Source organism: Leptinotarsa decemlineata, unplaced genomic scaffold (genome assembly GCF_025532065.1).
Source record: "Leptinotarsa decemlineata unplaced genomic scaffold, Ldec_3_MD MMD2_tig00026361_RagTag_RagTag, whole genome shotgun sequence".
NCBI lineage: Eukaryota > Metazoa > Arthropoda > Insecta > Coleoptera > Chrysomelidae > Leptinotarsa > Leptinotarsa decemlineata.
In genome coordinates, this window is record NW_027412704.1 from 5,445,841 (window position 1) to 5,458,631 (window position 12,791).

General features: G+C 35.2%; 1 protein-coding gene across 3 annotated transcripts in view; it reads left to right on the forward strand.

Annotated features, from left to right (window-relative positions):
- Men (NADP-dependent malic enzyme) overlaps positions 1–11,296 on the forward strand; it is a 49,049-nt gene extending 37,753 nt beyond the window's left edge. For all 3 annotated transcript variants that reach the window (XM_023156014.2, XM_023156012.2, XM_023156013.2), the window contains exons 3-9: positions 615–773; positions 2,580–2,761; positions 4,476–5,068; positions 5,494–5,762; positions 9,419–9,589; positions 9,719–9,842; positions 10,960–11,296. In XM_023156014.2, coding sequence (XP_023011782.2) covers positions 615–773; positions 2,580–2,761; positions 4,476–5,068; positions 5,494–5,762; positions 9,419–9,589; positions 9,719–9,842; positions 10,960–11,075 — 1,614 coding nt within the window. In that variant the 3' untranslated portion in view covers positions 11,076–11,296. The remainder of the gene's footprint in view (positions 1–614; positions 774–2,579; positions 2,762–4,475; positions 5,069–5,493; positions 5,763–9,418; positions 9,590–9,718; positions 9,843–10,959) is intronic.
- Positions 11,297–12,791: the final 1,495 nt, after the last annotated feature.

Sequence of the window (12,791 nt, forward strand, 5' to 3'; positions counted from 1 at the left end):
ATCAAAGTTACGACGTTTGGAATTACTTCCCAAGAAGAATATTTGCCGTGAGGACGACTAGCGCCCTTTTTTCGTTGGGTCATCGCCTTTGATGATATTTACCGCAGTCGTAGTCGAAACGTCAGTTATCCCCAGCCGTGGAAGTTTATAACTATTCGATTAATATAATGATATTAATAACGATGTAGGAATTTTTGTCTCCAATCTTCAAATTTCTCTACTGAAGTAGAACTTTGAATTTTGAAAAGTCTATACAACATAGTAGATCTGAATGAAGCTAATGAATCCTACAAAGCCATTCCCTCAGCTAATGAAGTTTTTCTATGAGTTTTGTGAAAATATGAGATCTGAAAGGGTTGTCCTTGCTGTATGTCAATTTCACTAGTTTCCACCAGGTGAAAAAACCCGAAAATGGTCGATAAACATCTATTTTGTTTAAAAATCCCGTGTTTATTTTATTATTCGTTAAACTCAACAAAAAAATATTGTATATTAAACAACTAATTCCCATTATATGTTTTTCTGTTTTCACTACCTTAACATAATCTGAAATTTCAATCTAGTAAGATTTTTCCTTCCTAAAAACAATAACACACCTTGTGGTTTTATTTCAGGGTATGGCCTTTACTTTCGAAGAACGTCAGACGCTTGGCATTCACGGACTTTTACCTCCAAAGGTCAAGACACAGGAAGAACAAATATTCCATTGTAAATTGTGTTTGGATAGATTAGACGACAACCTGAACAAGTATTTGTATTTGATGGGCTTACTAGTAAGTGAAAACCAATATGTTCTGTTGGTTATTTCCTTGAAAGCAATACAATATAATTAAATCGAATAATAGTCTGTTGAAACATTTCTACAGCGATAAAACGCCTTTCTTATGAATGGCGATAAAATTGACAGCAATAAAACTGGCAGCTATAAAATTAACATTTATGTGTCATTAATTAAATTGAATACAGGGTGTAACAAAAGTACGTTAAAATATTCAATTGAGGTATTCCTGAGACAATTTTAAGAAAAAAGTCTTTATAAACTTGGGTCCAGAAATTCTTTGTTTCCTAGTTACAGGGTGTTGAAATTGATTTTTTTTGTTCGTTTTTAAAAATATATCTTCCAAAAAATAAGTTATTTGCACGAAATTTGGTACCCGGGTTTTTTTGTCGTGAGAAATCATAGTTTCGTATTAATTTTCATGTAACATCTAGAGGGGGCTGCCTACGCTGTCATTATTTATTTCAAATTGCCCTAACTTTTTTGAAAGAAAACTTTTGGCACTTTTTATGAAAGAACCTAGTTTCTACACTTTTTCCAAGTAAAAAAGGTATTTCCTCACTAACGCTGGAGGTGATTATTTTCGAGATATTTACAATTTTCTATATCACTGCATATTACTTAGCTCCTAGGGCGCTAAGTGAAGTTGCTGAGAACATTACAAAAACTAAGTATTTGATGGATTTCATCAAAATAAACAACTTTTTCCAATAAAATGTTCTCGAAATACAAATTGTTGAAATTTTTCAAAACATAGCTGGTTTTGTTTTTTGCAATTTTAATTATTTTCATCAAACATTGTATGAAAAAATATAAAGATGTTTATTTTGACGAGGTCCACCACATACTTAGTTTTGTAATGTTCTCAGTATCTTCACTTAGCTCCCTAGGAACTAAGTAATATGCATCGATATAGAAAATTGTAGATATCTCGAAAACAATCATTTACATATTTGTTGAGAGAGTGTACCTTTTTGACTTGAAAAAGGTGTGGGAATTAGGTTTCTTCATGAAAAGTACCAAAAGTTTACTGTCAAAAAAGTTAGGACAATTTGAAATAAATTCAATTTCAACACCCTATATCTCCGAAACGAAGCATTTCAGGACACAAATTTATGTAGACTTTATTTCTAAATGTCTCAAGAATACGTCACTAGAATATTTTAACGTACTTATGTAACACCCTGTATATATACATTGCAAAAAAACTCATAGCAAATTTTTATTGGAGTGTTTGCCTGAAATTTTTAATTTTCTCAAAAAATTATCTGCAGTTTTCGAAATCAGACACAGTTTGTCACAAAAAATATTTATAGCGTCAAACATTTTTTTTACTTGCCAGACAGTGTTTCTTAGTGGTCCCATGTATTTTAAATTTGTATTTCACCAAAACTTTCTTTAAAATACTAATAATTTATTGAAAATAAATAAAATGAATGTTTTTTATTATGTAAATTATGATGGTGGAGAACATTAATAAAGTTTTATTATATATGTTTCTTGGTGTCAGGTTTCTACAAGATTTCAGATGCATTCAAAAACATTATTTTCAAGTAATATAACTCAGTTCCAAAAAACTAATGTTTAATGAATCTTAAACTTTATAGTTGTGATAAGTTTTTGATGTTGTTGAAATTCTACAAATAATGTTATAAAATTATCGTGTTACCATGTCAACGACAAAATTTTCACGTTTCATATGCCATTATACTTGAAATCAATTCAGGAACTGAAATGTTCTGTGATAGGAAAAACATCGCAGAACACTGAATTCACTAACAGAAAACTTATATTTTTTTAGGACCGTAACGAAAAACTCTTCTACAGTTTAGTACGAAAATATGTTGAAGACATTATGCCTTTGGTGTATACTCCAGTAGTAGGATTAGCCTGTCAAAATTTTGGATTAGTTTACAGGAGGCCCAGAGGCCTTTTTATCACTCTTTACGACAAAGGCCATGTGTATGAAGTTTTGAAAAATTGGTAAGTGTATTATTTGTTTTTATTTTTTTTATAAAAAGCTCTCTCCCATTTTTCTTCGTTTTTCCATTCTTTTCAGCGCCACTCTTCCCTAGATTTACCTCTCTCTCACCCCCTTTCCTGCTCTTTCATGAAATTTTTTTTGTTTTTCCAAACCTCACCGAACTAAGATGAATCTTTAACACTTCCAAAAAGTCGCAAAACGTTTTTTAACACTCATTAAAATTAATATTCCAATAAATTCCTATCAAAAATATTGAAAGCTAAATATGTCGCTGGGATATCACTTCAATATGTTCTGTTTATTTAGAGTTGAAGGCTTTTATGATTATATCGTTTATTTTACCAGGAATCAAAATAAGCCTTTCATCTTCAGTGAGATTAAGTTAAATAAATACATTTTCATGGGTGATTGAAATTGATGAATACTGAAACAATGGAAAACGATAAAATCTCTTATTGAATTATTATTTTTCTATAACAGGTGATCTTGAAGTGCGTCAAAATCAGTCTGATGAGTTTTGTGCATAATTATGATTGTGCATTTGCAGATTGTGTTTATTAGTGATTTGATTATCAGCATGTTGATTTTATGTAATCTATTTAGATTCAGTATTAACTGTAGAAATTGCTTTGTTGAGTTTTTTCAATGATAAAAATGATTGTACAAAAGCTAGAGCTACTTTCGATAAAAGTTTCTCAACTCTGAACTAGTTAACCAGACTTCAGATGAGGAATTGAGTAGTATTTTTCAAATCTCTCATGTGTACAAAAGATATATAAACTTTCTTAGTATGTCTATACTATCTTCATGTTTATAATCGTTTATTTCACAAAGAAATCGATATATGTGAGAACTCTTATGTTTCCTTATGATTCGTCATATGTTCTCTTCGCAATAGTTTCATTTGGTGAAAAACAGCATAAGGGATGCACTTTGGGATGTCTCTGATAGAGAATTTCAATAACCTATTGAAAATTTTTTCATCGACCTTTTTTGGGTAATTGTTACCTTCCACATTCTGAAAAAATATAAAAATTATAATGGAGAACTTTATACAAGTGTAGAAGGGCAAACTCTTTAGTTTACCCCGATAAGTTACTGCGTAAAAAATCAAAGTATTTTTCACAAAGAAAAATCTTCTATTTATCAGTAACTTGTCGTATTTAACAATTTTGCCTATCAAAAAAATTTTTAAGAACTAATACTTATCTTTTACGTTTCGGATAAAAAATTCGAATATATACGCAGTCATTCCTTTTTTGATAGCTTATTTCTTTACTTCTTCGACAGATGTCAAAGAAGTTTTGAAATATGAAATTATTTATTAAATTAATTAATTATCTTGACAGATGTCAAAGAAGTTTTGAAATATGAAATTATTTATTAAATTAATTAATTATCTTGACAGATGTCAAAGAAGTTTTGAAATATGAAATTATTTATTAAATTAATTAATTATCTTTGACGTCTGTCGAAGAAGTAAAGAAATAAGCTATCAAAAAAGGAATAACTGCGTATATATTCGAATTTTTTATCCATTCCTGAAGACGGAGGCAGATTTTGGCCTCCGTGTTAAATAATAATTAGCACCCGCTGATCTAGGGTAATAAAGGGCAAAACATCATCTAATGGTCGCTAGTAAAGCAATCCTCGTATTTGTTGATTCACGTTATCTTCTTGGTTGATGTTTTCTAAGTTGTTTTATATTTTTAGGCCTGAGACAGATGTACGAGTTATAGTAGTAACAGACGGAGAGCGTATTTTGGGACTAGGAGACCAAGGCGCCTGTGGCATGGGTATCCCAATTGGCAAACTCTCGCTCTACACCGCACTAGCAGGCATCAAACCGCACCAATGCCTCCCAATCACGATCGACGTCGGAACCAACAACGAAGGTCACCTCAAAGACCCTCTTTACATCGGCCTAAAACAAAACAGAGTCAGAGGACAAGAGTTCGACGACTTGATAGACGAATTCATGAGAGCCGTGGTCCAAAGATACGGCCAGAACACGCTCATACAGTTCGAAGACTTCGGGAATGCCAATGCGTTCCGACTGTTGGAGAAGTACCGCAACTCGTACTGCACCTTCAACGACGATATCCAGGGAACTGCCAGCGTGGCTGTGGCTGGACTCCTGGCTTCGTTGAGAATCACCAAGACGAAATTGAGCGACAATGTCCTGGTGTTCCAAGGAGCCGGGGAGGCTAATCTGGGGATTGCGCAGCTCTGCACCATGGCGATGGTGGCGGAAGGTATAAGCGAAGAGAAGGCGAGGCAGAAGATTTGGATGGTGGATTCGAAAGGTTTGTTATTTGAAAGCTTTTTGTACTCTGGATTCATTGATGTTTTAAATATCCCTGCCATAAAACAGATAATTAGACAATTATCCATCATTAAAAGATGATTCTCAGTGAATTTTTATATCAGTTTCGTATATTGTTTGAACCATTGTATCAGTAGGGGTGCTAGCACAAAAGGGCCAATAATGAAATGGGCCCAGTCGATAAAAACTTTATTTTGAAAGAATAATTTGAATGAAAGGAGATGGACATACGCAAAAGAATTTGAATCTATTCACAATTTGAGACGGAAGTTTCAAATTGAATTTTGGGTTCTGATAAAAACAGCTGGATTATTTTACACTTTCCTTCAGAAACACTAAAAGGTATCTTTATCTACAAATTGTATATTTAAACAAATATTTGATAGGGTTTGATGTGTTTTCTAGGATTGATTGTCAAGGACAGGCCTGAAGGTGGAATATCTTCTCACAAAGCACTCTACGCGCATCCTCATGCACCTATTAAAACTCTCACAGAAGTCGTTAAAACCATCAAACCGTCCATCTTAATTGGAGCAGCCGCTGTTGGAGGGGCGTTCACAACAGAGATTTTGGAAGAAATGGGCAGAAATAACAAACGACCAGTTATTTTCGCACTCAGCAACCCCACGAGCAAAGCTGAAAGTACTGCAGAGGAAGCTTATAGAGCAACCAATGTAAGTGGTATACTTGTGTTTCAGTAAATCGTTAACGTCAATTATACGGTGATGAATTGAAAATTCTCAGCCTACTGTAGGAGCAAACACAATATGAATGCCAAAGGGTTTATTTATTCAACATACTTCCTTAATTGAAAACATCCATTACGCCTCTATATCCTTAAAAAAAAGATCTTGCTCTGTAATAGACCTTCACGACCTTTGTCACCTCTTCTCTTGAGGAATGACGTGTATTTCGAACACCCTAAATTACGAATTGTTTGGATGTCATCATACCATTTGTATACAGGGGAATACATTGTCCTGCCAAAACAAAATACCTTTGAACAACTTTCCGTGTCTTCTCTTAATCATTTTTTTCTTGTAGAGTGGTGAGAAGTCCCAGTTACTCTTTGGTGAGAAAGTACTTGAAGAGATGATGGTCGGTTGGCGAGAGGTCTGGAGAGTATAGTGGTTGAGGCAGAACTTAAACGCTCAAGTCATTTGATTTTTCTCACAATCGGACTTTGCTTTGCTGTCGTGGTTTGGTTCGGTTGCAGAAAGTTATAGTGAATCACACCAGCCGCTGATCACGATACAGAAACCATGGTCTTTTTGGTGGGTTTTCGCTTTTGGTAGTGCCTGGGTAGCTCATCGGTATCCAACCACTGTCCTGAACGTCTGTCGTAGAGGATCCACTTTTCATCACACGTGACGTCGTGACGTTCTGATCCAAAAAAGGATCGTTTTGGTTGCGCAAAAGCAAAGAATAGACCTCGAAACGTAACAACTTCTGTATATCAAAAACCGCATGGAATCTGACGCCAGTTCTTCCGCCATCCCACGCATCGTTTTTGATCGGTCAATCTCTCCTCCTGGATTACTGTGTGTCAGCCACTTCGGGGCTCATCTTCAAGGCTAAGATCTCCAGAACGAAATTTCGCAAACCAACGTCGTTCATTAACGCTATCAATGCCAAATGTCTGGCTAGTTTTTTAGGCTGTTTCGGCAGCTTTTTGGTTCAATTTTAATTCGTAGAGAAAAATGTTCGGTAGCCCATATACAGGGTATAACTAAATAAGTGTAAAACATTAAAGGAGGTGATTCCTCATCGAAAAAAAGATGGGATCTTTCATATAAATAAATTTAATTGGAGCATCCCTTGTTAAGATACAGCCCCTTAAAGGGGGTACATAAAATTTGTATAACAATTTTTTTCACAAGCACTAAAAAAGTTGCAATATTAAAATTAACCTGACGTTTTGTACTACCAAAAAGACACTTAGCCATAAATTCATTTGGTTTACCCCATGATTGTAAGGGGAGGAAAACGCAACTCCTAAAATTTATTTCCAATGTTACTTTTTGTCTTATTATTTGTTTAATATTCAAAAATGTATTTCCGATAGCCTGTTTCATTCTAAACAAAAAATGTCTCTTGGGTTTTTTGCCCAAAATAAACCAGTTCGCAGCAAAAAATTATTTTACGAACAACTACAGAGATACATCGTCATAAATACGAAAATACGAAACTAATCTATCTAGTAGGTCGCTATTAGCGATAGTGACAATTAAATTGGTATGACGCTGTTAGTTTGTGAATTTTTGAAATTGAATTAATACTAATTGTATGTTGTTGTTCTGTTCTTAATTTGTTACTTTAACAATTCACTTATTATTAAAATGGCATACACAAATGAGGAAATGGCTGATATGCATTACGTTTACGGTCTGTCGCAGGGGAATGGGTTAGAATCTTCTAGAAAATATGCTGAAATGTATCTTCAACGGCAGCATCCTGCACCTAGAATATTTGCTCGACTTCATCAACGATTACGAGAATATAGTTCATTCGATAAAAGAACGCAGGATTGTGGTCGTCATCGAGAAGTACGAACACCACAGCTTGAGGAAGCAGTACTGAATTTGATTGAAGAACAACCTACTACCAGTACTAGAAAGATTGCTTTCCAGCTAAATGTTGATCATATGACGGTATTTCGAATTTTAAAGGAACAACTCTTATACCCTTATCATCTGCAACGAGTACAGGCATTGTTGCCGCGAGACTTTCCGAACCGTCTTGAATTTTGCAGTTGGATGCTGGAAATGATTAGAAGAAATTGTGATTTTCTGAAGACAATAGAATTCATAGACAAATGTAGTTTTTCCCGGGACAAGATTATTAATTTTCATAATTACCACATATGGGCTGATGAAAACCCTCACGCTATTGTCGAAACTAACCATCAAGAACAGTTTTATCTTAACGTGTGGCTCAGAGTTATTTAATTGGGCCTCATTTTCTACCTACTAGTTTAAATGGTGAGGCATACATTCAATTTTTAAGAGATGTGCATCCAGTACTGCTGGAGGAAGTTCCTTTGGGCGCCAGGAACTTTTTTATGCATGATGCGGCTCCCGCCTATTTTAGTCAAGTAGCACGTCAGCATTTAACTGAAACATATGCAAATCAGTGGATAGGTCGAGGAGGACCACAGAACTGGCCCGCTCGATCCCCGGATCTCAATCCTCTCGATTTCTCTATTTGGGGCCATTTACATCATTTGGTTTATCGTACTCCTGTTCGCGATGTAGAGGACTTAAGAAACCGCATCATCGATGCGTGCAGGGTAATCAGAGAGACTCCAGGAATATATGAGCGAATACGTGGCTCAATGCGTCTACCTTCAGACATTACGCATGTCTGAAGGTAGACATATTGAACATTTACTACGATTTCTACGTGTTGTGTGTTTGTGTGTTTCAATATTGTAACTTTTTTAGTGCTTGGGAAAAAAATTGTTATACAAATTTTATGTACCCCCTTTAAGGGGCTGTATCTTAACAAGGGATGCTCCAATGAAGTTTCATTATATGAAAGATCCTATCTTTTTTCCGATGAGGAATCACCTCCTTAAATGTTTTACACTTATTCAGTTACACCCTGTATATGTTTAACGACAGCAGTCTACTTGTATTTATGTAAATGCATTCAAAGTAAGAAAGAACACTCAGACCGTGATATTGTTAAGGCAAACTCCTATTTGGGTTCGACTTTCAGGGGTTTATTGAGGCCGAAAGGGGCCCTCACAAGATAATTGCCTTGGGGCCCAAAATTCGTTTGGGTGGGCCTGTTGACATGTTTATAAGAGGATTTGATGAAAATTAACAAATAAGAATTGAGTATATAAACAAATTCATTCAAATAAGTTGGAAATACTGAATAAATCAGTTGAATCTGTCATTGTGGATGTCATTGTTGCAATAATTTTTTCAGGAATTACTATTATTGAAAAACGTGTATTTTTTTTTTAATTTCTATCTTGAATTTAGTGACTAGAATGGTATTCCTCATGTAATCGGGCAGACTACTATAAATTTCAGTTCAAGTAAAGTACAATGACCCAAAATGTTTTTTATTTGTAGGGTTTCCAAATTATATAGGTATATAGTTTCAGCAATGAAAGTGGTTTCCATTTGGCGGTGAATTTCGAAACCTTGTCTTTGCAATGGACTGATATTTGGGACTCCCGCTTAGCATTCATGGCTTAAGTTTTCTGTCTGTCGCATTGATGGCATCTTTCTAAAGGAAGTCATAAACATCACTTTTTACGAAACGATTGTTTCAATGTGCTCTATTAATTTATTTAATCACTTTTTTTGTGTTCCAGGGTACCGCTATTTTTGCTAGCGGAAGTCCTTTCGATCCCGTAACTATTAATGGCAAAACCCTCGTTCCTGGACAGGGAAATAATTCGTACATATTCCCTGGTGTTGGTTTGGCCGCTGTTTGTGCAGGAATCAAGAATATTGGGGAGGATCACTTCTTGATAGCCGCAGAAGTGAGTAGAGCCAATAACTTTCGTTGGAAATCGATTAGAATATATCCCAAACTAATATTTTCATTGAATCATTCTACATTATTGTCATAACCGATTTTATTTAACACATTTTTTTTCTTCATTTCACAGGCATTGTGTGAGTTGGTGACACAAGAAGACTTGGACAAAGGAAGTATTTACCCTCCTCTATCTGAAATCCTGAACTGTTCTGTGAAAATAGCTGTGAAGATAATCGAATATGCTTATAAGAAAGGTAATGTAGTCGAAATCAAGTAACAGAATGAAGTGTCAGAAGATCTTACTGCTACTAAGCAGCGTGTCCAAAATGAGTATGGTAGATTCGTCAAACATAAAAGGCACAAAATCACTTACATAAGGGAAAAGTTGTCCATTTCGAAGTTTTATAAGACAAAGACTTTTATGGCCGAAGTTATGATCAAAGAAAACAAAATCTGGACTGGTAAACCATGGTAGAATAGAACCTAAAGTACCAAACATTTCGCCTGCTACTTCTGCGATGGCGAAGACTATACCTCGAAGTCTCACGACTGACTGGCGAGCTACCTATGCACTCGTATTTATACATCTGGAGAATGGAGGGGGTAACGATGGGGCTGATAGAGGGGTGACGTCAGTCATGAAAATACTCATTTCTGATTGGTCCGTCTTTTGATGGGTAGTTCTACAGTGGGGTCCAATCAGAACGACCCAGAAAAAGTACGGACCAATCCGAAACTAACATTTTCATGGACACCCCGCCATCGTCCCCAGCATCAGTGCCTTCACCATCTCCACCACTCTTTGAAATTATAAATACGAGTGAACATGTAACTTGCCAGTCAGTCCTTGCTGACTGGCAAGTCGTTATCACAGTCAACTCACATACCACTGGTGTCTGCCACTGTAGCAGAAGAGACGTATGATATTTCAGGTTCCATATGACCGTGGCCTTCAAGTGACGCTTCAAAATTCAGTAAATTTCAATTATGTGTGATATATCAGTGCAATTTTTGCCAAAATGTCTAACTTGTAATGAGATTCTCGTTTTGCTGGTCCATATAAATATATAAAATTGGTCATGGTTTCTCGGATATGAAATCTGAAAACAGCATCTTGTACAGCTTGAAAAATGGCAATGAAAATATATTTTTGGTTTCTTTATTGACAAAAGTAAACGATGCACTGTTGCACTGTTTGAAATCTTTGGTGTAGTAATGAATACCACTGGAGTTTTCCCAACACCAAACCGTTATTTTAACACCTCAACACGTGTTTCAATCACCAAGTGATCATCTCCAAGAGGAAGATCAAACAGTATATAATAAAAATTGGTGAACAATTATCAACATCATTATTCTTTTTTTTTTCAGGAAATGCTTCTGTATTTCCCGAACCAGAAGACAAGGAAGCTTTTGTTAAAGCTCAAATGTACAACACAGACTACCAACCAGCTTTACCTTCCACTTACCCATTTCCAAAGTTGTAAAACAATTCGTCAATCATTCGTTTGTGGGTGATCTCAAAATTGAATATTGAGTGTAATGTTTTGTTGACCAAATATGTATATTGGAGATCAGTGTATTTAATTTTCCATAGTAGACGGTACAGTTAGCTGTTACCTATTATTTATTCAGATGTATTGTGATAGTTTGCAAATTTATATATTTTATTTGGTTACATTAAAAAAAAATAAAATTATTTCATTCACCTCTGGAAGTTTTATTTTTAAAACATATAGTTAGTTATTTATCTAAATAATATTTAAACGCTAAAGTTAATTTTTATGTTTCTTTCAAATATTAATTTGAAAATAAACTAGAAGGATGGCAATAATTATCAAGAAATTCATTATCCTGGCAATTTCACAACATTAAAATTCCACTCCGAATCCAGCTGCCTCTGAAAATCAAATGCAAAAGTAAGTAAACCAAAGTTTATTTACTTTGCTTCATAAAGCTCAGATCAGAGCTTCTTTGGAGTATTGATCTCATGTATGGAGCTCTGAAGCTGCTGGATTACATCCAGAAAAGAGCCATCCGCTTGATTGGAGATGTGAACATCACTTGCAATCTTGATAATCTGGAACATCGAAGAAAGGTTGGGGATTTATCTCTCTTCTATAGATACTTTCATGGAAAGTGGTCAAGTGAAGGCACATTTTATTCCACCAAGAGCGGTACTTATTAGAAATACGCGACGGATTGTGGCTGCTCATCGTTTTGAGGTTCAACCTCGAAGTTCACTGTTTAAGAACTCTTTCATTTGGAGAACTGCTTTATGTGGAATAAACTTCCTGAGACCGTTTTTCCAAATGGAATCCAGTGATTCAAATCCAATGTGAATCGCTACTTTCATACAGGCACCGATCTTACACGCTTCAATGATTTTCCTGTAGCGCTGGTATTTTGTCCTGAGAAAAAAAGTGAAAGCCTGAGGTGCATCTTTTTAGGAAGCCAGACATTTTGAGAGACTAATTAACAGTGGCTGATATGTGGGGCTGAAACGAAAGAGAGTTGCCTAGAAGTAAACCCAAGTCTTTTAATTCCGTAACATTATTGAGTGGGACTTGATTTATAGAATAGGAGAATGTTGAAGAAATATATTTTCGACTTAAAATTGTGAGATGTCATTCACGAGTATTTACTTCCATACCATTGATAAAAACACCAAGGAGAAAGTTGGTCCAGTTTGCTCTGGAATTCAACACAGTCGCCTCGAGAATCGATTTTCTTGTAAACTTTTATATCATCTGCGAAGCTTAGGAGTTCTGCATTGGAAAATCAGTGCCTCATGTCGACCATAAAACATTCAACAGCAATGGTCCCAAATGGGATCCTTGGGCCACACCGGACGTTACTTACTGAGGGTGGTCGTTCGTAGGGATGCGACAGCTGGTAACCAGAAAAAACATTTTAACATTTTTTTTAACATATCTCCTGAAGACGCAAACTTGTTTGGTACAGTTCTTGTTTTGGAATCTTTACAAATATTATCACAAATCTACATCAGATATCTTTCTTCAGGAAAATGTTTAACCTTTTATCAGCTGTCAACTATAAAGTCATTTTGAAAATTCTTCCAAATGTCAGTTTTACTTCTTTATTCTAGTAGTTATTACAATTAGAAATGTGTCTAACAAGTAAATGCAGAATATATTTTCACACCACTAATTTTAGGTAATTTCAATAAACAAAAGTGAAAC